Below are 27,842 nucleotides of genomic sequence, written 5' to 3' on the forward strand. Positions count from 1 at the left end.
CTACCACCAGAGGACCGCTGAGTTAATTAACAACCATCTTTTGCTTGATTCCCCTTGAGGAGGGAAAACACATAACTGCTCTCTATTACTATTTCCTGATGAGCGCAACCTGAAAAGATGTGCGCGCATGCTGTTTGTTGCAGCACGCACACGCTTGCAGATGTTATATTTTAATACTTATGAGCTTCTGATTATCTGCCCGTTTCTTGGTGCCGTTTAATTTAGTCACAGTAGTTGTATGATCTAGTGTGCGTATCGTGATGTTTTGCCAATATTCCAATCCACCATTCCCTTTTTCCCTGTAAATACTGATGTACTGTATTGATAGTGTAGATGTCACCCTCAGTTCCTTGCCATTATCCTGCACAACCAGACTTCGTCTCAGAATATTCAAGCTTCAAGGAGAAATTGCTTCCTCCAACCGACTGGAGTCTATCTGGCCTCAGTATGTTCAAATGATTCAGACTTGGATGCGTCCAATCCAAAAGAGCCGATTCGACCTTGACAACATTTTTGACTGTCTGTCTTTGTAGCGAGCGTAAATCAGAGCAGAGTAAGTGTTTTTACAACCCAACGCCGCGGTGTTGTCCTCAAACGGGAGTCTGGCGTGAGGACAACAATGTAATAATATTTCATTGGCTTTCGCCTTGATCACCAGAGGCTGTTACGGTTTGCTTCTTATTAGAAGATAGTAAAAAATAAATCCCATGTATTTTGGAATGGGCGTTTGCCGTGTCATCTGAAGGACAGATTGAAGAGTGTTTGAATAATTTCCAAATGAGGACAGAAGACCACAGGCCTTCGAAAGGGCTATTACAGCGTGAACACAAATAAAGGAGCCAATTCATTCTTGAAGGTATACCAAATATATCGGATCGGTCCGTTTGCGCACAAGTCGCAGTCGCAGGTATCCGATTCGTATTGGATTTTTATCCATACAGCATTCGGAAGAGGCCCGATTCTGATCTAAGGATATCCGATTCCATGTCTGTTTTTTTTCTCTTTACGCCACAGTGAAATTCGAGCATTTTATGATGTCAGATTTGCATCAATGGGGTATATCCGATCTGTCTATTTAAACTGCAATCACACCAGCAGACCCAATGGCAATTTAGAGACTTTCATTAACTTTCATCCTACTGACATATTTTACATACAAATCATGCCAAGCGATGTCCATTTGGACCCCATTGAGAACTAGCTTATATTTACAAGTGGACAAGACACCAGCTCTTATTGTTTAGAAATATGTTTATTATCTTTTTAAAAAATCATGAATTTCCAAAGAAAGAGAATTAGTTTAATAGTTATTTGCATTTTTGAAAATTTATACTTTCACCTGGTGTTGTTTTGACCTCAATAAGAAAACTGCCGTTGTCTCATATGTCAGACGTACCTGAAAATAATACATATTTTTAAAAAAGCTAACATAGAAAAACAAACCCCTTAAACACAGGTGCTGTAGTGTTTTTAATATTTGTGTGGCACGTCACAGAAACCACCTGGGGTCCAAATTGACCCTGCTCAGCAGGATGAGGGTTAACCTAACATGCACATTTTCGGGATTGTGTAAGTAAACCTGAGTTTACAGGGAAAACACGCAAAATCCTGGATTTTTATCCACATATGGAAGAAGCCCGATTCTGCTCTGAGGCCATCTGATATGTGTTTTTTTTTCTCTTTATGCTGGCATGGCACATATCTACATGGTGTCACTTGGGAGCAAAAAAATCAGAATATGAACAAAAAAATTTGAACCATGTCGTGGAAATGCAGCTTTTGAGGACATCAGGTTACATCCAAAGGGTAGGTCCGATATTGGCAGATATTGGCTACATTCATCCATCCATCCATTTTCTATCCCACTTGCCCTCACCTCGCTGGGGTCTCGGGTGAGCTTGAGCCTATCCCCGCTGATTTTGGGCAATCAGTGAGATATATCTTGGACTGGTTGCCAGTCAACAACAGGGCACATCACATTCACACCAATGGACAATTTTCAGTCTTCAGTTTACCTAAGAAACATGTTTTGAGAATGTGGGAAGAAGCTATACTACCCAGAGAATATACATTTCAAGCAGAATAGAACATGCAAACGCCACACAGGGATGGTCCACTCTGAGATTCGAACAAAGACTGCTAATTGTGAGGCAGATGTGCTATTAACTACTATTTTACTGTACTGCCACGATACATAATTAGATTTTCATCCAAAAGAGGTTTGATTCAGACATTTGATGTCTTCTCTATTTCTCTTGCTGTGATCCATATCGGAATTGAACTCTTGAAATGAGTAGTGTAAATCCACACAACTTCAACTGAGTAGTGGAAATAAAACCAGAAGTCCTCCTAGGACAAACTACAATAACTACAATGGCACAAAGTAGAGAGCAGACTTTCACCAAGATGGAACACCTCCTGCATACACCTGAATTATATCCAATAAATGAATGGATTACTCACCGAGAAATTAAAAAAATATGTCTTATCTTGCACCAATGCAAAGAGACAAGAGCATAATCCCGTCAATTAAAAAAGGTTGGTGGTAATAACTATATATATAGTGGTAATATATAAATATATATATTTTATAGTAATAACATATCCTACTCTATTTACCAAGCCTCTGTGTTCTCAAGGAGTGAATCACAACAAGCGAATCACCCACTGTGATCTTTGCAATGTGCAGGCTGTCTGTGCAGATTGATCAAGCGAGGCCGCTTCAGCACAAGGTGAGATGAGAGAAGACACACACCAAAAAAAAGAAAAAAAAACAGGAAAAAGAAAAAAAAATATGATGAGACTCCATAGCAGCTCACAAACTGTCAGTTCCTTTCGGGTCTTTGTGTAACACACTGTAAATACAATCATGTTTGTCCCAAACACCTCAAGACAGGTCTTAAAGTACATCACCTAGGCTTATATTCTTTCTTAGGACATGTGAGAAACCTAAAAAAAAATTCAGCCTCACACCTTTTTTTTTCAGTACTCTGAGAAATAATGTCCATTCTTCGACCTCATTGGGAATTAAAAATAAGTGCGTAGGGAGTTTACTTGTGCTAAAATGGAACATGATCCTCTCTGATGGATGTAAATGAGAACCTCGGAGGAAATGGGTGTGGTTGAGTGGTCCCAACTCCTCATTTGCCCACATTTATACCTTCACTAAGTCTGGGTCTTATTTCTGGCCTATTTCGTAGCCTTACATCATACCTGGCTCCTTAATGCAGGAGAGCGCGTGCTGCTATCATACCATGACCTCGAGCTAAACCTCAATCATGTGTCTGGAATACATCGGGAGGCACATTTGACAATATGAGGCCTGACGGACAAGATAAACTGAGACTGATTTCAAGCACTTCACAATCCCGGCTTTTCTCTCACTGTCTGACAACAAAATTCTGATAAGCAGTCTATTTTCTTATCCTGTTCAGGATGGTGTGGAGCTGGAGCCTATCCCAGCGGACTTTGAGAGAAAAGCGGACTACACAGCATGGACTGGTTGCCAGGGAATACAGTAGGCCAACACATTGTAATTCCTTACATCGGCGGAGGGATGGCTGATCGTCAATGGGGTGGGGGGCGGAGTGCCCCCCCCCCCCCCCCCCCCAGTAGGCAGCTGCCCCGGGTGCCCATATCACAAACTCCCCCTGTGAACACGCATTGATTCCAGAAAACAAATGGGGACCGCTGTACTGTGCTGAAAAACTATCAATGGCGTCACTGATTAATCGACTTCGGCTCGACTTTCATATTATAGTGGACTACAAAAAATCTTCAGTTGTTCAACCCTTACTCTGTACTAAAAATAATCCCTCATAGTAGTTCTAACCTATGGAAACGCATGACAGTTGCTGAACTCATTGCATTGGACGTGTGCATGGGATAAACAAGTGGCAATTCTTGCATCTTATCATAAATTACAAATATTAGCATCGCCATCCAGCCTTTTCATGTTTTTATTTTGTGTACAACAACACACTCTCATGTTTGATAAACTCGAGGCAAGTTTCACAAATTGTCCTTTCAAAAGGTTGCAACATTCGGGAGATAAAACAGCGACTGGAGGGAATTTTACACAGCAGACAACAACTCCGCTTTAATGTGTCCATCAAGGCTCGGCCCACTTTGTTTGCGGCTGTGATTGATTTGGTGGGTAAGCATGCGAGTCCACGCAACTCCTCCTCCTTTTGCTTTGCCACTCGGCTCTAATATGAACAGCAAATAGAGAAAACAGTTACCTCTTTGATGAAACTCATGAAGCGGCCGCCAAATCGCCAGGGTTTGTGGCGATGGCACTGCAGCGAGTTGACGGTCATCTGCGGCGCGTGTTGGTAGGAGACCGACACGATGTGGACGGCGTCGTAGGTCAGAGCCGCATCTGTCTGGAATAATGGGGTGAACATTGTTTCAGCTGATGACTGCCAAAAACCAAGGCGAATACTGTAGTCTTTAGTAGCCGTTCCCAAAAGTCTTAAGCCGTCTAAAAAAGGCCCATTCATAAACATTAAGGTATGATCAAAACTCTTAGGTATGATCAAAACTCTTAGGGTCTTATACAGTGAACCCCGCCTATTCGCCTTTTTCTGTTCTTGTTTTCTTTCTCTGAGGAACCCGTTTTGGGCTCTTTCTTTAACACCACGAGACAGTGCCGCTTATAGGAAAGTAGTATTTAGTGTCATACATCTCACGCGAGAGACTAACATCATGTCGGGGAGGAGCTATGTTTGGTTGTTAGTGGAAGTCACACAGCGTTTTCGTCATATAAGCATGTACACTTTACAACTCTCTACTGCATTATTTCAAAATCAAAGCGGTTTATTTTTAGGGTAATGTTGTGAGATTAATTTGAGGTGATATTAAAGTGTTTTGTCGTATAATTATGGTTGAGACCATTAATATAGGTAAATTTAAAAGAAAATCTGTCAATTACTCTTTTTTTTTCTTCTCATTTTGTAGCAGGGCTCGGTCCCTATCCCGCACAAATAGCGGGGGTTTACAGTTGGGGAAATTCTCATGTTGTGTATTATACCAGATCACCTTTATACTTTTAATCCTGTGCACCCCCTTGGAGGACAATCACATGGGCCCCCATGCACCAGTTTGGAGTCCCTGCTGTGGCAGCTATTAATCATCTCATTTGCCAAGTTTTATCAGACTCAACAAATTCAAAATGGTAAACTACAATCACAATTTCATAAGGCAAATGAGCACCTTGTGTTTCTCTAATGATAACAGTGTGTCTAATAAAATAAAATGCTCTAAATTTGAATTTATTTGCTGAAGACTCTCAGTCTGTGTGGTAGAAAAAGCTCAGTACCTTCAAGAGCACCACAAAGGTGTTTTTGAATGATATGGTCGGCTATGTTCAGCATTTTAATTACAGATTAAAACGGATAATAGCGCTACTACAATTTTTTCGACACTGAACGCTATGCTGTTATCCTCCGACTACTTTTATTTATTTTTTAATTACAGAGCCTTCAGACATTACAGATCCTTTTCAAGGTCAAAGTGCGATATCATTTTAAAATGTCCATCTCTGCACCTGAAGTAAGAAAGATTATCTTTTGTCTCTCAGCTGCTCTATGAAAATGCATTTCTGCTCAGAGACAGAACACAAAACCACTTTGGTGAAAGCTATTCAGGCAGTTTAAGATATGTGATGAACAAACTCACAGATTTAGTACCCGCATTCGCTGCTAACCAATAATTTCTGGCAGGATGACACAAATTGGGCCAATTTTTGGGCCTCATCTGCACCGCAAACGGGATAATCAGTGACACCACTCAACCAGTCAATGACAGAACAAAAGACAGTTAGATTGGTCCACGATGGGTATTGTCACATTTCTCTATCAGGATATAGTGTGTATTTTGTACATCATAAATTATAATATTTTTTCCCCCATGACAATGTGCCTCATTCACTAATTAATGCATAGAAATGTTCATACTCTGTGCGCAAGTTGAGAATATATGGAAATATGCATGACACGTGCATACAGGTCAATTTTCTTCTCACCACAGTGCTTATGTTAGTGAAACATAATTCATTCTAAATGCAGAGTGTGTGCCCGTGATCTGAAATCTGCACAAAGCATACCCCTATTTCCCTGTAGAAGGGCATCCGTTTGATGCATCTTAACCAGTGCGTGGCGGTTTAAAATGACAGAAAAATGGCCCCAGAACTTTAATAACACATATAGAAAAAAATTATTAAAAGCCAAGAATGAACTAATACTGCATAAATTGTTCAAATACATAGTGAGGAATAAATATAGCGCAGCAAAGAGGCATTTGGACTTGATAGAATCCATGAAATTAGCGTTACAAGCAGCAGAAAATTCATGCCATATGCCAATGGGAGTTATGTCACAAGCAACCACGTCAGCAACGGCGTGTGTGTGAATTGATCAATTTACCAGAATCACAGAAAAATATAATTGAGATTATCGTAGGGATTTGAGAGAATAACTGAAACCTTGGATTAACTAGGAAATGCGAGCGGTCCAATCGCTGTCCAGGTTGCGCAACTGGAGTGACAGATACAAACATACAACTCAAATTCCAATGAAGTTGGGATGTTGTGTAAAACATAAATAAAAACAGAATACAATGATTTGCAAATCATGTTCAACCTATGTTTAATTGAATACACGACAAAGCCAAGATATTTAATGTTCAAACTGATAAACGCAAAGTTCAAAAGCCTGCATCTGTGATCGTATGGGGCTGTGTTAGTGCCAATGGCATGGGTAACTTACACATCTGTGAAGGCACCATTAATGCTGAAAGGTACATACAGGTTTTGGAGAAACATATGCTGCCATCCAAGCAACGTCTTTTCCACATTCTGCACGTGTTACAACAGTGTGGCTTCGTAGTAAAAGAGTGCGGGTAGTAGACTGGCCAGCATGCAGTCCAGACCTGTCTCTCATTGAAAATGTGTGGCGCATTATGAAGCGTAAAATACGAGGCCCCGGACTGTTGAACAGCTGAAGCTGTACATCAACCAAGAATGGGAAAGAATTCTACCTACAAAGCTACAACAATTAGTGGCCTCAGTTCCCAAACGTTTATTAAATGTTCTCAAAAGAAAAGGTGATGTAACACAGTGGTAAACATGACCCTGTCGCAGCTTTTTTGGAGCTTTTTTTGTTGTTGCACCAAACAGCAGTTTAGAGTACCCACCCTTTTTGGAGTCCTTGGAGGGGGTGCTGTAGAGCGCTCCCGCTGGGGACTCCATCGTTCTGCTGGGGGACTTCAATGCTCACATGGGCAATGACAGTGAGACCTGGAGGGGCGTGATTGAGAGGAACGGCCCCCCGATCAGAACCCGAGCGGTGTCCTGTTATTGGACTTCTGTGCTCACCACGGATTGTCCATAACGAACACCATGGTCAAGCATAAGGGTGTCCACATGTGCAATTGGCACCAGGACACCCTACGTCGCCGTTCGATGAACGACTTTGTGGTCCTGCCATCTGACTTGCGGCCGCATGTCTTGGACACTCGGGTGAAGAGAGGGGCGGAGCTGTTGACTCCGATGGTGGGGGAAGATGCCGGTCCGACCTGGCAGGCCCAAACGTATTGTGAGGGTCTGCTGGGAACGTCTGACAGAATACCCTGTCAGAAGGAGTTTTAACCCACCTCCGGCAGAACTTCTAGGTGCAGCCGAGGCGTAGAAGGGGCCCGGTTTGGTGGCCTCAGTATTGCATCTCTGCTTTTTGCAGATGATGTGGTTCTGTTGGCTTCATCAAGCTGTGATATTCAACTCTCACTGGAGCAGTTCGCAGCTGAGTGTGAAGCAGCTGGGATGAGAATCAGCACCTCCAAATCTGAGACCATGGTCCTCAGTCGGAAAAGGGTGGAATGCCCTTTCTGGGTTGGGGATGAGATCCTGCCCCAAGCGGAGGAGTCCATGTATCATGGGGTCTTGTTCACGAGTGAGGGAAGAATGGAACGGGAGATCGACAGGCATCGGTGCAGCGTTTGCAGTGATGCGGACTTTGTATCGGTCCGTTGTGGTAAAGAAGGAGCTAAGCCGAAAGGCGAAGTGCTCAATTTACCGGTCGATCTACGTTCCTACCCTCAGCTATGGTCATGAGCTGTGGGTTGTGACCGAAAGAACAATATCCCGGATACAAGCAGCCGAAATGAGTTTCCTCCGCAGGGTGTCCGGGGTCTCCCTTAGAGATAGGGTGAGTAGCTCAGTCATCCGGGAGGGGCTCAGGGTAGAGCCGCTGCTCCTCTGCATTGAGAGGAGCCAGATGAGGTGGCTCGGGCATCTGATGAGGATGTCTCGCGGACGCCTCCCCGGTGAGGTGTTCCAGGCATGGTAGGAGACCCCGGGGACGACCCTTGACACGCTGGAGAGTACATGGCTCTCTCCTGGCCTGGGAACGCCTCGGGATCCCCTCGAAAGAGCTGGAGGAAGTGGCTGGGGACAGGGAAATCTGGGCTTTCCTGTTGAGGCTGCTGCGCCCGCAACCCGACCTCAGATAAACGGAGGAAAATGGATGGATGGATGGACAAATTAGGGTTTATTGGGTACTACACGGCTCTTGGTGGCATTGACGGTCACACCATAGTTTATGATCAGACGCTATGACGACTGTGTGTAGAAGTAGTAAAACATACCGTCATGATGCCCTCCAGGAGGCCCGAGTCAGGTTTCAGCGGTATCTGCCTTTCTGTGGACCACTTGTCCACAATGGAGGAGACCAGGGGGTTGTCCACGTTGAGGATGCGGAAGCCTGTCATGTTGACGCCACAAAAGCGATACGGCTCCAGATCAATGGCCATCAGATCCTTTTGAGAGACACCGGGAAAAGAGGAGAGAGTCTCATTTAGTCTCACCATGCTCGACATCTACCTTTTAAGTATTCATCCCACGTACTTTTTCTCCTCACACGAAAAACAAAATGATGCAGCTTCTGATTAGAGAGGTTCTATATTAAGATCAAAATAAAGCCAAAGTTAGGAGGGATTTTTAATGCCATGCCAGGAAATTTATGACCGATAGATGGTTTGTAAAAAGGTTTCTCTACCTGCGAAAAAACATAGTACATTCAGAATAGTGGAAAAACTCAAACTTACCATGTGTGTCTAGTTAAGATTGAAAGGTGTCGTGTTTTCTGTTACAGTTACACCAAAAAATAGGAAATTGTCGTCTTGGATCACTGGTTCATTACTCCCATTTACATGGCAAGGAAAAGGAATTAAATTGAAAATGGTGTCATTTCTACTTTCAACATAATTGTTCGGATTCTTTTGCCAGATCACGTTTCTTTCGTTCGTTCTTTCTTTTTCTTCCTTTCTTTCTTTCATTTATTTTATTTTATTTTATTTTCCATACCACTTATCCTCACTGGGGTTGCGGGTGTGGTGCAGCCTATCCCAGCTGACTCTGGACGAGAGGTGTTGTACACCCTGAACTGGTCGCCAGCCAATCGTAGGGCACATACAAACAAACAACCATTCGCACTCACATTCACACCTACGGGCAATTTAGAGTCTTCAATTAACCTACCATGCATGTTTTGGGGATGTGGGAGGAAACCGGAGTACCCGGAGAAAACCCACGCAGGCACGGGGAGAACATACAAACTCCACACAGGCGGGGCCGGATTTGAACCCGGGTCGGTCGGTCGGTCTGTCTGTCTGTCTGTCTATATATATATATATATATATATATATATATATATAACTTGTTGCTAGGTAGAATTAATGGGGCACAATTGTTTTATGTCACTGATTGCATTTTTTAAGAAAATGACTTTTACAAATCATGCCCATTATGCGAGATGGTTGACAACTTGGGACTAAGCTGCTCCATATTGCAGAAAAAGGACAGGGCCCGGCGGCAGGAACACTGTAAACACTGTGCTACTTACCCCTGATGCAAAACCTACAACTGCACTGCAGAGCTGCAACTAATGATTATTCTTTTTTGATTATTGGATGAATTGGATAAAAAAAAAAAAGGTTTTTTTTTTAAATTTCCTTCCGATTAATCAAAAATGGTTTCAAATTGACAGCGTAGAAAATGCATGAACATAAATTAATTATGATTGAGTTATTAGTATGGTCCGTAACATGTCAGAAAATAGGAACAAATGATCATTTAATTCCCCATCTTTTCAAAAAAAAAAAATGTCTTATGTTGATTCAGCACAAAGATAATCAGTCTGGAGGACATGGAGGATGACAGAAAATCAGATTTCCACAGAAATCTGAGAATATTTACAGTTAAGAGACTGATTCTCTGATGATTTGGAGAATTTTGAGTAAAACAATGTCTCGAACGATTTATCGATAATCAAAACAGTTGCCGATTAATTTGATAATATATTAGTTGTCAAGTAATCGATTAATTCGCTGGGTTTACATGGAGCCTTATATTCCGATTATAATCGGTCCCAAACTGAATAAAAATGCCTCATATAAACACATGAATGAATAGAATTGAATTTCATTCGGATTCAGAGGGGTGGAAGATTCCTTTTGCCAAACCGATCAAAAGTAAATTTTTCTTATGTAAACCGTGACTCAGGAATGGCGTCGGGCTGAGCTATGTCTCTGCATGCTTTGTGTTGACGTAAATGATGATGTCATCGTTTACGGACTTGAAAACACGGCAGTTTCCTACCAGATCTGGTCTACGATGGAGACAGACAACTGACCTCCATCTAGATTAATCACATGATGTTTGTTTACATTGATCTGCACGTCACATGTCTGTAAAACGGCTGTTCTGACTAAATGTAGTGACCCATGTAAACGCCAGATCGGAATAAAAGTTGCAATGAATGTGTCCACAGGTGGTATTTTTGCTGTTGCAAGTACACGTAAAAAAATGCTCATTGTTGGGTCATTAATAATTCATTCATTCACATTCCCTTGTTAAGACAAAGGAATTCAATTTAAGATGTTGTTATTTCTGGGGCAACCATTGCAGGCAAAGTGCGAAGTCACATGTAGACAGACACATGTCACGGTGTAATGGGCCAGGGGGTTTGGGAAAAAGACATTTGGATCAACATAGATATTTCATTAGCACCCTGTAGGTTTAGTGCCGGGCTAACGGGAGCGCCTTAGACACTTACTAAAAAATAAAACGCCGCCAGCCGCTGAATTATTTCTCCTCTTCTCTCCATCTACTCTGCCTTGCAATACGACGGCGGCTTTTTATGAGCACGGATCAAAGTATATCACGATTGTTCTGCGTGACATTCCGAAATGCTTGGTAAAGTAGATCAGGTCGCTCTGCGAGCTTTTGAAGCTAAGAATACAAACTAAGTGGGACAGAAATGTTGGCAGACGTACAATTCATTTCTTGTGACATCCTCGTGTCTATTAGAACCTTTTTAGGGTGTCACAAAAGCATCTTGTTCCAATTATAAGTTCACATTGGCAGCACCGGTGCCTTTTAACCAGCGACGTTTCACAGAATCCATGCCATCCTAGAAGTCTGCAGGGACAAAATTAGGTACACCTGCACAATTGAATGAGTGAAATTCTGCTGTCCTACACATATAATAATACTCGGGCTTGATTGACACGTACGAGTGGTACAAATTGAACAATGTTTTTATATGGGGAGAGATATGTCTCAAAATTATTTGCACGTGGTTTTCAAATCCACAAATATATCCGCGATTTGCACGTTTTTCAATGTTGTGTGTGCATTTATCATGACTTATCATATGTAAATATGAAATTTTGCTTGTGAATTGTTGAAGGTGCGTTTGTGGATCAGTGGGCACGCGCATTTATTTTTTAGACAAACGTAACGCAGTTTCAAGTTGAAAAAAAATGACACGTGGGAATGTCCTCCCCCCATCCGCGAGGCGGCAGTGTTGCTGTCTCCGTTGAGAGTGTCTATATATATATATATATATATATATATATATATATATATATATATATATACTACTACACTATATACTACTATATACTACACACTATATACACACACACACACACACACACACACACACGCACACACACAATGTTGCTTTCTGGTCTTCCTCCAGTTAGTATAAAATCGTCTTGAGAAGGACAAGAAAGTCGATCATATTATCCCTATGCCGGCAAAATTGTATTGACTCCCAGTTCACCTGCGATGTGATTTTAAAGTTTTGTTACTTACTTTTACAATATTAGTGATGTCCCAATCCAACTTTTTCACTTCCGATACGATATCGATATTGTAGCCTTGAGTTTTGGCTGATACAGGTATTGGTCCGATCCAATTTTAGCAACAATAATACATATACTTTACTTAATTTGTAGTAAGGAATGTTAGTCAAGGCTTGATCAAGTGATATTAATCAGAGACCAATAGGCATCAACAGCAGGTATGCAAAAACAGACCCCTTTATTAATAAACAATGGGTTACATAAAGTAACTGTTGTGCACGTCTTGACCTCTGAGGGGCAGTGTGGTGCATGCAATGAGATGCACACAGTGACAAAGAAAAGTATAAGAATTCATGATCGAACATTGTTATTATAACTGTTTTTTCGCAGAGTTTGAAGACTATATACCAAAGAGTATTATTATATTCCATGTTTGTGTGTTTATACAGCGTTTGTGTAACAATATTCATTACTTTGAGAGATATAACTGCTGTGAATTGCTAATTTTAATTAATTTAATCCGATGTGTTAGCTCGTGTCCACCAACGGGTTCGGGGGAATGCCGCCACGACGGGCATGGACAACCTTATGGCTACAGCGCCGTTCGGCCGCCTCAACAATGGAGGCACAGAACATAGTCCACTTGGGCTCACCAGACATGGGCAAAGTTCTTTTGGAGGTAGGAACCGTTTATTTGACCATCCATCAATCCATTTCCTTTACCGTTTATCCTCACTAGGGTCGCGGGCGTGCTGGAGCTATCCCAGCTATCTTCAGGCGGGAGGCAGGGTACACCCTGAACCGGTCACCACCCAATCGCAGGGCACACGGAACAACCAACCATTCACACTCACAATCACACCTACGGGCAATTTAGAGTCTCCAATCAACCTACCATGCATGTTTTTGGAATGTGGGAGGAAACCGGAGTGCCCGAAGAAAACCCAGCCAGGCACGGGAAGAACATCCAAACTCCACACAGGCGGGGCCGGGATTTGAACCCCGGTCCCCAGAACTGTGAGGTGGATGTGCTAACCAGTCAATCACAAAAAAAAAAAAATTTAAAAAATTACAGCTTACACTAGCTCCTGCGAAATGGCAAATTATGCATTATATAAATGCAATAAATCCGCAATAGGTGAACCGTGACATAGCAAGGGAATACTGTATAAACATGACCTTTTTCTCATGAGCAGACACCCAATGAAAATAGATTTGCTCTCCTTGCCCACATCCGAGGGCATTACAGTACCTTTATTGCTCCATTTGTTTTTGTTTTTTTACTTGAGCGACTGCATATCTGAAGCTTGCTTGTATCTTCAATTTTGGTTTGCAACACAAAGCAAAAAAATTATTTAGAGACAGCTTGTAACTTGAAAAAAACATTTTAAGTCAAGGTACAACTGTACTTGCATGAAATTCAGTTGGTTTCGTCAGGATTATGCTAACAAAAATTCCTCAACTCTATTTCAGTAAATTTTGTGAATGGTTTATTCCTGTTTATTTTCATAATTTTTCATTCATTCCCATGTCAATCTTCCAACTATGAAAATCCAAGGAATTTTGTAACCATAATCATGTATATGCACATAAGCTTTTAAAAGCTAAACTTTTAAGACTGCAATATGTCAGCCTTTGCACCAGTCAACAAGACAACGCAAACATCCATGAGGTGCATTGTGGGAAAATGCGTCACTTCTCACGCTGCTTTGTATGTTGACATTCTGGATCAAATCAAGGCGGCACAGTGTGACATGGTGATGCAACTTTACCTGATCAAAGCTATTGTTCCTGCAATGATATTCCTGAATGAAAGATGAACAACAAAGTGTAAACAATTTTTTTTTGGGGGGGGGGAGTTTGCCACCCGTTCAACTAGTAGCAGCTCCAAAGACATGATGCATGTCAAAACAATGACATTTGACACGATCCGGTGCATGAAATCACCACTGACAAGCTGCGTCCACAGAGACACACACTCTGTGTGTGTGTGTGTGTGTGTGTGTGTGTGTGTGAGAACGAGACACTCACAGAGGGCGATAGCAACAGCACAGAACATGCTGCTATTCATTCCCGGTCAGTGTGTTTGTCACCGACATGGGGTCAAGGGACAGCAATAGCTTCCTGATGTGTCTGCGCTTGTCGTTGAGAGAGGTGGCGGGGGCCACAAAGGGGATTAAAATGACGTCTAAAACTAAATTGTTGGAGCAATAGGATCCTTGAGCTCCGCATGTATGTGCTGCACTGTTAACAACAAGAAGTTGACGTCATAGGCTGTCTTTGAAAATATCGTAAGCTTTTAAAATCTGGATATTCATCAGTTGTGTGAGTTTTCTTTTATTTTTATTGGAAGAAATGTTTGGTGTTGTTTCACATTAGAGCAAAAGACAAAAATTGGAGCTCCAAGCTTTTTTTTAAAAAAATAGAATACAAATCACAAAATTTGGAGTCATATGCTTTCTTCATTCATTCATTTTCTGTACCGCTTCTCCTCACGTGGGTCACGGGTATGCTGGCACCTATCCAGCTGACTGGGCGAAACCCGGGGTACACCCTGAACTAGTCGCCAACCAATCGCAGGGCACATATAGACAAACAAGCATTCACACTCACCTTCACACCTATGGACAATAAGACTTCAATCAACTTTCCATGCATGTTTTTGGGATGTGGGAGGAAACTGGAGGCCCTTGAGAAAACCCACGCAGGCACGGGGAGAACATAGGCGGGACCTGGATTTGAACCCCAGTCCACCGGCAGATGTGCTAACCAGTCTCCACCGTGCCTCCCACATGCTATATGTAAAATAAAATTTTTAAAAAAACACAATTTGGTGATACATGCTTTTTGTTGATGAGTGATAACATTTATATTAGTCCATAATAGGTTAATGGTTATTAGCTAAGGACAGCAATCATAATTGAAAATGGATGACATATACCTTACAACTAAATTGTGTGCAGGATTTACTGATAATCCTTTTACAAACCTGCCATTATGTTTTTTTTTGTTTTTTTTTTGTGCTCTGTTTTGCATTTGCACACATTTATTTGTTTTTACACAAAACATTTACAGGATTATTTGCCACATAAAGGCTCACATTGTTGTTTTTTCAAACTCGGGAAGCCACGTTTAATTTTCGATGATGTGTTTTATGGCGCCACCTCGAAAGAACACACGTTGACTTGTCACATAAAAGAGGCGTGTTCACCACGGCAAGCTATATTATGCCTTCCAGGTCGTCAAAGAAAATGGCTCTGTAACAGACTGAATATCGAAGCCCGTTCACAATTCCCCGCTATTCATCATAAAAAACGAGAACAATTTGCATTAATGAGCATGGTACATTACCAGAGTGGTGAAGATGTAGTGGTAGTACTCTGTCATCATCCCCATGGTCTGGGCCTGGAGACCGACAATGGAGACAAATTGAGAAAGGAAGGAAAAGATCGGTGACTCCCAACCAGCTTGCTGTTAGAGATCATCATGTGTACCGCAAAAATTTCACACAATTCGATCCGAATTTTTAAATGTATTTATGTATATTATGATGACCAACTTGCATCAAATATAAAAAAATACAATTTTGTTTTAAATCAGATTTTTTTTAATGTGATTTGGTTGCAATGTTTTACATACATTACACATTTTTTTTAATCATAGACATATTTCATTTGGTAGCAATTATGCTCTGAAGGTGTGTCTCTCAACATACATGCACTGCTGTTCCAAAAACCTTTTAAGCTGCCTAGAGGAAGAGAATGAAAGGGAGCTACATGACTCGGCAGAAATGATATCCTCAAGCTAATTGCGCTGAACATGCGTAGTAAGTTAAGTCCTGTCTTCTATTTTTATGTTTAACATTTTCAACTATAATGTCGAACTAATGCAATCCTGTTACTCGTGTGATCAGAAAAGGTTCATCATTCATCAATTAATTGAAAAATAATCAACAGATGAATCAATTATTAAAGTGACTTTAAAGGGACAAAAAACGTCTGCCGAATTTGAATGAATAAAAAAAAAAAAAAAACACAAGCTATATAAAATGAAATAAATACAAATAAAATAAAAGGCCTGCCTCTAGCTGCAGGACACTGGGAGAGTCCACTGAACGCACCTGCCAATCAAATATGTTCATTTGTACCCTGTGTGACAAGTGTCTGGAGTCAGTTTCAGGCTGCAAAATTGTGCTGCTGTGTTCAATAAACAGTTCACTTGCCTTAAGTGTTTCCGTTATGTGGGCACACAATAACACGTAGAGAGGCGCTGATGTATTAAACAACCCCACTGCGGTCAAGCAAGCTTGTTAGCTCGTTAGCTCGCTAGAGAACATAATTAACAGTTAGCTTTTCCTTAACTGTCCTTGTTATGTGGGGACGCACAGACAACACTGAGTGAGGCACTGACGTATTGGACGAACTCGCCACCGGTCTAGCGAACTTGCTACCTCGTAAGCTCACTAGCTCATTAGCTCACAATCTCATTAGTTTGTGGGCTAGCGAATGTAAGAGTTAATTTTCCATGAAGTGTTTCTGTTCTGTGGCTCTACAGCTGGCGCATGGAGTGAGGCTGTGAAGTATTGAATGCCGGTCCGCCCTCACGCTAGTCCACTAGTGGCTAATAGCTACTAGCCGCTAATAGCAGGCCAATTGGCAGTCGGGCCCTCCAAATCTTCATCGGCTTGCTCTATGCACCACGCGTATAACACTTCAAGGAAAACACATTTTTTTTTCGTGGGGGTTGTAGGCATAGCTTGATGGCTAACTGCACAATGTATGGGTAGAAATGGGCCAAGGTTTAATTACTAAGTAATAGCTACACATAAAATGAAGGCGCTCATTACTCATATAGTGGGGAGGGCCGACTCATTCTGGGAGGCCTGGGAGCGTCAGCAGACCCCGTTTTTAGCCCAACCCCCAAAAAATCCAGACAACTCAGAAGGTGAAAAAGAGTTTCACACAATATCGCAACAATTCAGTACTAAATTGATCTGGAGTCTTTTTACAGGTTTTCAGCACTTCTCTTCCAACATTCATCCATCCATCCATTTTCTGGACATATTTAATGAAATAAATGAAGTGACTTTATAGTCCCTTTAAAATTCTTAGCTGCAGCCCTCGTAAAATATGAGCATTGGCTCAATAAAGGATGGGAAAACACTGGTCCAGATGGATCCCACTTGATCTGACAGTTATATAAAACACAATGGGAGTAGCACGATATATACGGTAAGCTCCAATGCATACCACAACAGCAACGTTGCTTTTCGTGTTTCAATCAAAATAGCTCGCACATTTTTTTTTTTTTTTTTTACAGCCCAGCACTCCATCACTGCCACTTGTTTTTTTGTTTTTTTTTTCTGGTGGCGTTCAAAGGCGGCCCAGTCCCTCAATGGATGTGCATCGCATTTAATTGCTCCATCTGCTGTGAAGAAAAATCAAGGTTACACGCTTTAAGGCATATGGACCTGAAGGCAAATTCCTCTTCGCTTCTTTCTTTTATATTGTTACTAACTAGAATACACTGAAACACTGAGTTTGTACATGTTTACGTTGTTTCTGTGCAGTAAAGCAATCCTGTTTTTCAATCGTTGTTTAATATTATTCTGACAAATGAAATCGCCTTTTTGGCATGCCCCAAAACTCACAAATTTTTGTGAGGATGTGTATTGTGAGTATGTGAAATTTTCTGTTTTAAGGGTCATGAACATCCATCCTAGGGTCGCGGGCGTGCTGGAGCCTATCCCGGCTGTCATCGGGCAGGAGGCGGGGTAGACCCTGAACTGTTTGCCAGCCAATCGCAGGGCACATACAAACAAACAACCATCCGCAGTCACATTCACACCTACGGGCAATTTAGAGTCTCCAATTCATGCATGTTTTTGGGATGTGGGAGGAAACCGGAGTGCCCGGAGAAAACCCACGGAGTTCACGGGGAGAACTTGCAAACTCCACACAGGCGGGGCCGGGGATCGAACCCGGGTCCTCAGAACTGTGAGGCTGACGCTCTAACCAGTCGTCCACCGTGCCGCCGGGTCATGAACATCACTACCCAAAATTCACTCAGTAGCGCCCCCTGGGAGAAAAAAAATAAGCCCACAGTTACACTGATTGACACGAAATCGGGTGGAAATCGTCTATCATAACAGAATGCACAAAAAAGTGTCAAGGACCCATGCCTGAAATTGAGCAAGAAGTCAGCCATTTTGGGTTGAAGCAGCATACAATCAAAGTTGATCATTTTGAGGATTCGCCATGCAAAAGGGGGGTGCGAGGACACCTTAACCGACAGATGTGTTTCTGATAGTAAAAGACTCATTTTACACTTGACAACAAAGGCCAGTGAAAGGTTTTCTTGTTTTAAATCACCGGGGACACACTTTCCCATTTCTCCCGTCCAAGCGCCGGACGGAACGCGAGCTGACAGATGCACGTTGACGTGAGCGCGTGCAGACAACTTGCTCGCATCGTGGCATGACAAAAAAGGCCGTGTGTATACAGTATGTACATTATATACTGTAGCTGTAGTACACTGCTCGTGTTGAGATTTTGAAAGCCTGTCATGGCATAAAAGGCACTTTGTCACATTTGTTGTGCCTGGCCATGGATGAAGTCCCACATTGCACTCATTATCTTGGATAAGGGCGGGCAGTGGCTGTCAAAAGTGCACGAGATTCATTTCCTCAAGAGGTGATTCATTGTGTATCCAAATGTTCAGTTACCGAGATGAGTTATTTAATCACGTTTTAAGCAGAATTATTCCCGAAATATCATCCCATTTTGTGACTGTATCGTAATAAAATTATGACTTTTTTATTGGACTATTCCAGTGGAATTAATGTGATACTTTGACTTTGCCTTGCAAAATAAATTATCATTATTATTAATAATAATTATTATTGTAAAATATAAAATATAAATTTTTTTCATTGTGATTTTTCTCCTACAAAAGAAAAAAAATCTCGTACTATTATGATATTATTATGTTAACAGTTGAGTGAAAACGTATTGAGTATAATAAATTGCAAATAAAATTAAAAGCATTACATTATATTATATATAATATAATGAATATATATATTATTATATATACATTATTATTATATTATATATATACATACACAATTAAATTAATTAAAATAGACATTTTCATAAAATTGCAGATGCATTCTTGTAAATATTCACCTTTTTAAACTTCTAACAATGCATTTAAATCCCTGCAATATTTGGTTTTGTTTTTTGACTGCAAAACTAAAATTTATTTCTTAAATTAGGATTTCATGAGTGTAATATTTTTAGCTTTTTCCCTACAAAATAACAATTTTGTTCCCATAATATTATTAAATTACATGGAAAAGGATGACACGCTGTGGCAACCACGAACGGGACAAGCCGAAAGAAACAGAAGAATATTACAACTTTTTTCCTTTTGATACTACAACATAATACCTGTAATATTTTGGCCCTCTTCCTTGCAGAATTACTACTCTTTATCTTAATGAATTCATATATTTTTCCTCTTTTACCTAGCAATATAACATTTTTAGATAATACCACAAAATTACTGTCACAAAAATACTAACTTTTTTACTTATAACATTGCAACTTAATTTTTAAAAGATATTTTGACATCGCTCCAAACAACTTTTTTACCATATTATCATTTTAATATTCAATTATTTTTTGTTTTCCCCACAAAATACCTTCTTCTCCTATTTCTATGGCCTTTGTGTTTACTGTAATATTAGTACTTCATTCTTGCAATCGTCTGTATTTTTTCAATCCCATAAAATGATGAATTTTTTCTTATGTATTTTTTGTCATTGTAATTTTTAATATTTTTCATCAAATTTATTTTCATATTACAATTTAATTCAATGTAATATTCTGATGTTTTTGCCTGAAATATTACAACCTACATTGTAATATTTGAAATTAAATTGTTAAAATTTTTATTGTAATCTTTCAACCTCAATTAGGTAATATTTTGACTTTTTCCCTGCAAAATTACTACTTATTTTCTCGTAATATTGTGTCTTTATCCTCGTGAAATAATTATCAAACCTTTTTTCATATAGGATGGCCACTTAATTTTAAAAGTATTTTGACATTTATTTTTCCTTGCAAAATTTTTTCTCATAGTGTTATAACTTTATGACTCAAACATGTATTGTATCCCCCCCGCCAAAATACTTTCTTCTGGACTTAATTTTGCAATATTTTTCTCGCCAAGCTTTCTCATGATTATACGAGACCTGTTTTTCTGACACCCTAAATATGTGTGGAGGATTTGAGTCCTTTTGACCTGCGTGAGCCGCTTTCACAAACTTTTTCATCACATTAAAATAATCAGATGATAATTATGTGCTTAAGCAAGTTTGTAATCAAACATCAGCGACTGGCAAAACATTCAAATCACTCTTGATTTCCCTTTCATTTCAGAGATGATCGCACACGGACAGTTTATCCATGAAGGAGAAACGCGCCTCAAAACCTCCTGTGGCTTCTTTCTTTGTAGACGGGCCACAAGCGGATTTGCGTCAACTTCCATCTCAATAACTTGGGGAGGGAGGAGACGATGCATTTTTGTGAAACGTTAACACAAAGTGACAGCAAACTTAATGGAAGGGGGGAAGAGGAGGTCTACAGACTCACTACATGATTGCTTATATCCTTTCATTCATCTATCCATCCACCTTCTATACAGCAGCTCATTCTCAACAAATGGACTAAAAACGAGATCAGTCATTCTCCAATCTTTCACACCAAGTACCACCTAAAAAAATGTTAAAATAGTACTATGACATAAGTAGTACCATCATCATGGCCGACATTAAAATGCAGAAGCGTAGTAGGCCTAAGTGTTCATCAGAAATAAAACATATTTTATTCCTAATTAGTATATTTAACATTACTGTAACATCCATCCAGCCATCCATTTTATGTACCGCTTATCCTCACGAGGGCGTGCTGGAGCCTATCCCAGCTGACTCTGGATACGAGCAGTCATTCGGTCGATTTTTTTGCTTTAACTTGCGAGCGCCAACTTGAGATACAAGCGCTTTTTGTGGGCCGCGAACTCGACTCATCTCACTTCACAATAAGTAAATCAAATAATGATTTGAATATCCATCCATCCATTTTCTGAGCCGCTTCTCCTCACTAGGGTCGCGGGGGTGCTGGAGCCTATCCCAGCTGTCATCGGGCAGGAGGCGGGGTACACCCTGAACTGGTTGCCAGCCAATCGCAGGGCACGTAGAAACAAACAACCATTCGCACTCACAGTCATGCCTACGGGCAATTTAGAGTCTCCAATTAATGATGATTTGAATAATTCATCAAAAAAGAGGTTTCAAGTTCTTTAAAGCCACTCCCGTTTGAAGCTTACTGTCAAACAAAACGTAAAACAAAGTAGACCTTATGTATTTAAAACAAACTATGTTGCCTTGAGACCGGCTTAATGCTAACATCAATGGAAAATGCCATTAACCTGTTAAGGTTAGCATCGATAGTAGCGATTTTTCAACCTTTGAAGCAACGGATATCTGAAGACATATGGTGAAACAACACATGTAGACAGATAATATAACAATACTCACAGGCATACATTCAATTCTTAGCACTCGTAATATTTAGATTTTATTATTCAAAGCAAAGCAAATGTATTTATATAGCGCATTTGATACATAAAGTAACTCAATGTGCTTTAAATGTGCTGCAATTAAAAGCTTTTAAAATCAAAAGGGGAAAAAAGGCTTATAAACATTTAAAACGAAGAGAAAAAATAAAAATGAAAATACAATTAAAACAACGTACAGTGCAAGAAATATCATTTAAAAGTGGAAATGCTCTCAAAAGCGTGGGGGAAAAGAAGAGTTTTTAACCTGGATTTAAGTATTTTTAGTTCCCCCCCCCCTCCCCCCCACAAAATAAATAGTCTCTTCTCCTGTTTTTATGACCCTATTCTTGTTGCATTTTTATTGTAATATTAGAAAATAATTATTGCAATATTCTATATTTTGTGCACAAAATGTTTTTTCTATAGGATGTATTTGTTTCAATTGTAATATATTTAGCCTTTTAACCACAAGATAAAAGTTTCATCCTCATATTGAAATGTTCTTCTCATAAAATTAGCAATTATCAACAATATTTTTTCATTGCAAAATTATATTTTTCTCCTACTATTTTAAACTTATTCCTCAAATACTTTCTTCTCAACTGATTTTTTGCAATATTTTTCTCACCAAGCCTTCTTGTGATATCGTGTGCCTTGTTTTTCTGAGACATGAAATATGGGTGGAGGATTTGAGTGCTGTTCACTTACAAGAGTTGCTTTCACAAACTTTTCCTTGTGTTTATTTCCATTGTGTTTTCTTGTAAATAGTTTTTTTTAAGTCAAAATTTCTGTGTCAAAAACATGTTGCGTGAAATCTTTACTTTTTGTGCCATATTTCAATACTAAACATTTTATTTATTTTTTGTCAAATAAAATTTTCCTTTATTCGTAAATTTGGATTCTTTTGTCAAAATATTATATTTTGGGGTATTCTTTTTTAAATTTCTAATACCTTTTGTCAAATTATAATTCATTCTTTGGTTTTCCACCAGATTTGTTGTTTCGGTCATATTTTTTGCAGATTTTCTTTTGTGCCATATTTTAATACTACACATTTTATTTATTTTTTGTCAAGTTGAGTTTTCTGGTCAAATTTTAAATATTTAATTCTTAAATTTGGATTGTCAAAATTTTATATTTTGGGGTACTCTTTTTTTTAAAAAAAAAAAATCTTATTACTTTTTGTCAAATTATAATTTCTTTTTTTGGTTTTCCATCAAATTTATTTTTAAATTTAGATTTTTTTTTTTACAAATTTTCATGATTTTCTCAAAAATGTTTCTTGTAATGTTGATTGTTTGGGTTAAATATTGGTAGTTATCCTTAAGTTTTTATTTTCTTTCAAATTTTAAATGTTCTGTTTTTTTTAGATTTTTGTAATTTTTTGGACAAATTTTAATAGTTTTTATCAAACTTTTTAATTCATAACTTTTTTGTTACCCAATGTTTTTACAACATTCATATTCACATTTGTTTAAAAAAATCATGGAATTCAAATTTTTGTGGTCACATTTTGATCGTTTCCTTTTGGTGAAATTTAGATTTTTGTCATTTTAAATTTTTTTTAATTTGTAGCGTTTTGTCACATTTTAAAGACATTTTTAAAAATTAAAGTTTGTTAAAGTAATGATACTTTTTTTTGGTCAATTTTCATTTCTTTTTGATTCTCTCAATCAAATGTAGGTTTTTATCCTATATTGGGAGTTTTCTTATCAAATTTAGAGTTTTGGGTAAATGTTTTTTTTTTTTCATATCCATTTTTTTCACATCATTCTCTCTGAAATTATTACAAGCATTTTAACTTGTCCCAATAAGTTTATTTGACAAATTTGATTCTAGTCATTTTGTTAAGTCAAATTATTGTTTAGTTTTCAGTCAAATTTTGGAATTGTGTAATATCTGTGCTGCTTTTTTTCTTACATTTAATTCAAGCTTTCTGTTTTGTAATTTTTTTCTTTGTGGTTAGTAAATGACTAACTTTCTATTGATCAGTAGTGCTTTATTCGTCTTATATTTTTGTCCTTTTTCCAACTCTTTGTTATTTTATATTGGCGATTGTCTTATTTTGTACTTTATGTGAACTAAACTCATATATTTTTCATGAAACTCCTCAACCAAGTGGTCAGGATTCCCCGTTGGACATCTTTGGACGTTGCCGCTCACCTGCTTGAGGATCTGCGCGGCCATGTGGTGGCTGCAGTCAAAGATGATGCGGAACTCGCGGCTCTTCTTCATCTCCTTGAGGAGGGGCCGCGTGTCCTGCGTGTCCACCGGCAGCTGTCGGATCTTCAGCCGGATGTTGTACCTGGAAGGCGCCATGATCAGTTCCTGCAGTCTTATCAAGCCTGGGAGAACGTAAAGTAGACACTTCATTAGGTACACTTGCACAGTATCATGACATTCAATAAATAAGCGGTATCAAAAAATTATTTTGTTTGACACTGACAGAGGTTTTCATTTGACAGAGAACATGGTTATTGTTCTAGTAAAATGTCTTTGTCAGAAAATCTCAAGATATTCATTTAATAGAATTTGAAATCTATTTCGAAAAGTGAGCAAATTCCTCCCAAATAAATCTAAATCTGTCATTTTTTCCAGAAAGATTCCATGGATTATTGCATCTTTTTTATTATTATTATTTTTGTTGCATTGCATCGTAAAAGAGTAACTGAATCCAAAAAGAAAAAAAAAATCATAATACATTCAACGATTATTTCAATGGTATTTTAATTGTATAGATTTTTATTTGATATATGTCAGTAAGTAATATTGTATGTGGTCTGTATGTGTCATACACCATTTGTGATTAAATATTTGTTGTTCAAAGGTTTACAACGAGCAGGATTTCAATGCTTGCTCCGTTAGCCCAACTGAGGCGTTTCACATTGTGCGTTAGCACATCTGCCTCACAGGTCTGGGAACTGGGTTTGAGTATAAGCGGTAAAGAAAATGGATGGAAAATGGATAAAATACATTGCCGGCAGGGTGGACGACTAGTTAGCACATCTGCCTCACAGTTCTCAGGATCGGGGTTCAAATCCCGGCCCCGCCTGTGTGGAGTTTGCATGTTCTGCCCGTGCCAAAGTGGGTTTTCTCCGAGCACTCCAGTTTCCTCCCACGTCCCAAAAACATGCGTGGTAGGTTGATTGAATTCTAAATTGCCCGTAGGTGTGAATGTGAGTGTGAATGCTCGTTTGTTTCTATGTGCCCTGCGATTGGCTGGCGACCAGTTCAGGGTGTACCCCGCCTCTCGCCCAAAGATTGCTGGGATAGGCTCTAGCAGTCTGCGACCCCAGTGAGGATAAGCGGTACAGAAAATGGATGGATATAACAACACACACACACACACACACACACACATATATATATTCATTCATATAAGAGTATGACTTAGTGTGAATTGGTACAAGCAAAAAGTCTGCATAATATTTTTACTTTTTTTTATATAATTTGATTGAATCAAATATATATATATATATATATATATATATATATATACACATATATATATATAATATTAATAATGATTTATATGAAGTAAATTGTTGGCTTGTGGATCTGTCCCTAATGTTTTGTCTGTCAAACGGCGCTCACCCGTACTGTCGTCATAGACCACGGTGGCCGTTTTCCACTTGAGGAATTGCACCAGGTCGAGGATGGCGTAGCTGAGCGACGAGTAATCAGGGTACAGGTTGGCGTAGAAAGTGTCCCTGTTGTCCATGGGGTGGTGCTTCCAGCGCACCTGCACGTGGGGCACCTCCAGCGCGTTGCAGATGGACTGCACGGCGTTGGACGACGAGCTGTGCGACGGCCCGAAGATGGCCACCACGCCCAGGGACAGCTGGTCGCACGCTGCCACAGACAGAAAGAGAGAGCATGAATGTGAGACGTCACGTGAGACCAGCGTACTTAATTGTCACACAGTAAAAGTTCTGCCTGCTCAGCACAATACAGCTAAGCCAAGGTGAAAATTGATTTTATATTATGAAATTCATTATGTCTCATACATTCGTTTTGTTTGTTTTCTTTCAAAATATTTTTATCTTTTTTTGGGGGGGTCGTATTTTGATTTGTTTTGTTTTGGGGGGTCCAATGTTGATGTTTTTTATTTTGATTAATTTTCAGGTTTGTGATTTTTGTTTTGTTTTATTTTTGGTAGTTTAACTGTCAATTTTGCAGCAAAAGGTTAATAGTTTCCTCATAATTTTTTAAATTGATTTTGGAAAATATTGCGTTTTCTTGTCAAATTTATATTTTTGTCAAAATTGGAGAGTTGTGACAATTTTTCAAGCATTTTAAATAGCACATGAAAAAAGTTTCACTTTGGATTAGTTTTATTGTTCTTGGTCCAAATGAGTTTTTTAAAGTCATATTTGTATAAATGCAGCCCTATGGGGGGCACAAGCCAGTGCAAACTGTAGGCCGGTCCCAAGCCCGGATAAATGCAGAGGGTTGCGTCAGGAAGTGCATCCGGCTTTAAACTTTGCCAAACAAATATGAGCGTTCATCCAAAGAATTCCGGATCGGTCGTGGCCCGGGTTAACAACGTCCGCCACCGGCGCCGTCAACTTGCAGGGCACCGGTGTAGATTCAGCTCCTGTGGGTTGAAGTTGAAGAAGAGGTGGAAAGCGGATTCTTCGGCAGAAAGAGAAGAGGAAAGCACAGAGCCTCGAACTGAATGTGGGGACTTTGAATATTGGGACTATGACAGGAAAATCTCGGGAGTTGGTTGACATGATGATTAGGAGAAAGTTTTGATATATTGTGTGTCCAGGAGAGCAGATGGAAAGGCAGTAAGGCTAGAAGTTTAGGGGCAGAGTTTAAATTATTTTATTTTTTTATTTTAATTTTATTTTATTGGTGTAGATGGGAAGAGAAATGGAGTCGGGGTTATTTTAAAAGAAGAGTTGGCTAAGAATGTCTTGAAAGTGAAAAGAGTATCAGATCGAGTGATGAGGCTGAAACTTGAAATTGAGGGTGTTATGTATAATGTGATTAGTGGCTATGCCCCACAGGTAGGACGTGACCTTAGAGGGGAAATATAAATTCTGGAAGGAGCTAGACAAAGTAGTTCTGAGCATCCCAGACAGAGAGAGAGTCGTGATTGGTGCAGATTGTAAAAGACATGTTGGTGAAGGAAAGAGGGGTGATGAAGAAGTGATGGTTAAGTCCGGCATCCAGGAAAGGAACTCGGAGGCACAGATGGTGGTAGACTTTGCAAATAGGATGCAAATGGCTGCAGTGAACACTTTTTTCCAGAAGGGGCAGGAACATAGGGTGACCTACAAGAGCAGAGGTAGAAGCACACAGGTGGATTACATCTTGTGCAGACGATATAATCTGAAGGAGGTTACCGACTGTAAGGTAGTGGTAGGGGAGAATGTGGCTAGACAGCATAGGATGGTGGTGTGTAAGATGACTCTGGTGGTGGGGAGGAAGATTAGGAAGACAAAGGCAGAGCAGAGAACCATGTGGTGGAAACTGAGACAGGATGAGTGCTTTTCGGGAAGAGATGAGACAGGCTCTCGGTGGACAGGAGGAGCTTCCAGAAGACTGGACCACTACAGCCAAGGTGATCAGAGAGGCAGGCAGGAGAGTACTTGGTGTATCTTCTGGCAGGAAAGGAGAGAAGGAGACTTGGTGGTGGAACTTCACAGTATAGGAAATCATACAAGGAAAAAGGTTAGCTAAGAAGAAGTGGGACACTGAGAGGACCGATGAGAGGCGAAAGGAATACATTGAGATGCGACACAGGGCAAAGGTAGAGGTGGCAAAGGCCAAACAAGAGGCAAATGATGACATGTATGGCAGATTAGACACTAAAGAAGGAGAAAAAGATCTATACAGGTTGGCCAGACAGATGGATAGAGATGGGAAAGATGTGCATAAGGTTAGTGTGACAGAAATATGTTGACTGGTGCCAGCAGTTTGCTAGCTAGATGGAAAGAATACTTCGAGGAGTTGATGAATGAGGAAAATGAGAGAGAAGGGAGAGTAGAAGAGGCAAGTGTGGTCGACCGGGAAGTGGCAATGATTAGTAAGGGGGAAGTTAGAAAGGCATTAAAGAGGATGTA

General features: G+C 39.8%; 1 protein-coding gene across 1 annotated transcript in view; it reads right to left on the minus strand.

Moving 5' to 3' along the window:
- Nucleotides 1-27,842, minus strand: part of grik3 (glutamate ionotropic receptor kainate type subunit 3) — a 145,240-nt gene that overhangs the window by 48,274 nt on the left and 69,124 nt on the right. Inside the window, 5 exon segments of the mRNA XM_061674081.1 lie at nucleotides 4,242-4,385; nucleotides 8,644-8,814; nucleotides 15,499-15,552; nucleotides 23,932-24,113; nucleotides 25,363-25,620. Coding sequence (XP_061530065.1) covers nucleotides 4,242-4,385; nucleotides 8,644-8,814; nucleotides 15,499-15,552; nucleotides 23,932-24,113; nucleotides 25,363-25,620 — 809 coding nt within the window.

The sequence above is a fragment of the Phycodurus eques genome, chromosome 4, assembly GCF_024500275.1.
Source record: "Phycodurus eques isolate BA_2022a chromosome 4, UOR_Pequ_1.1, whole genome shotgun sequence".
Classification (NCBI taxonomy): domain Eukaryota; kingdom Metazoa; phylum Chordata; class Actinopteri; order Syngnathiformes; family Syngnathidae; genus Phycodurus; species Phycodurus eques.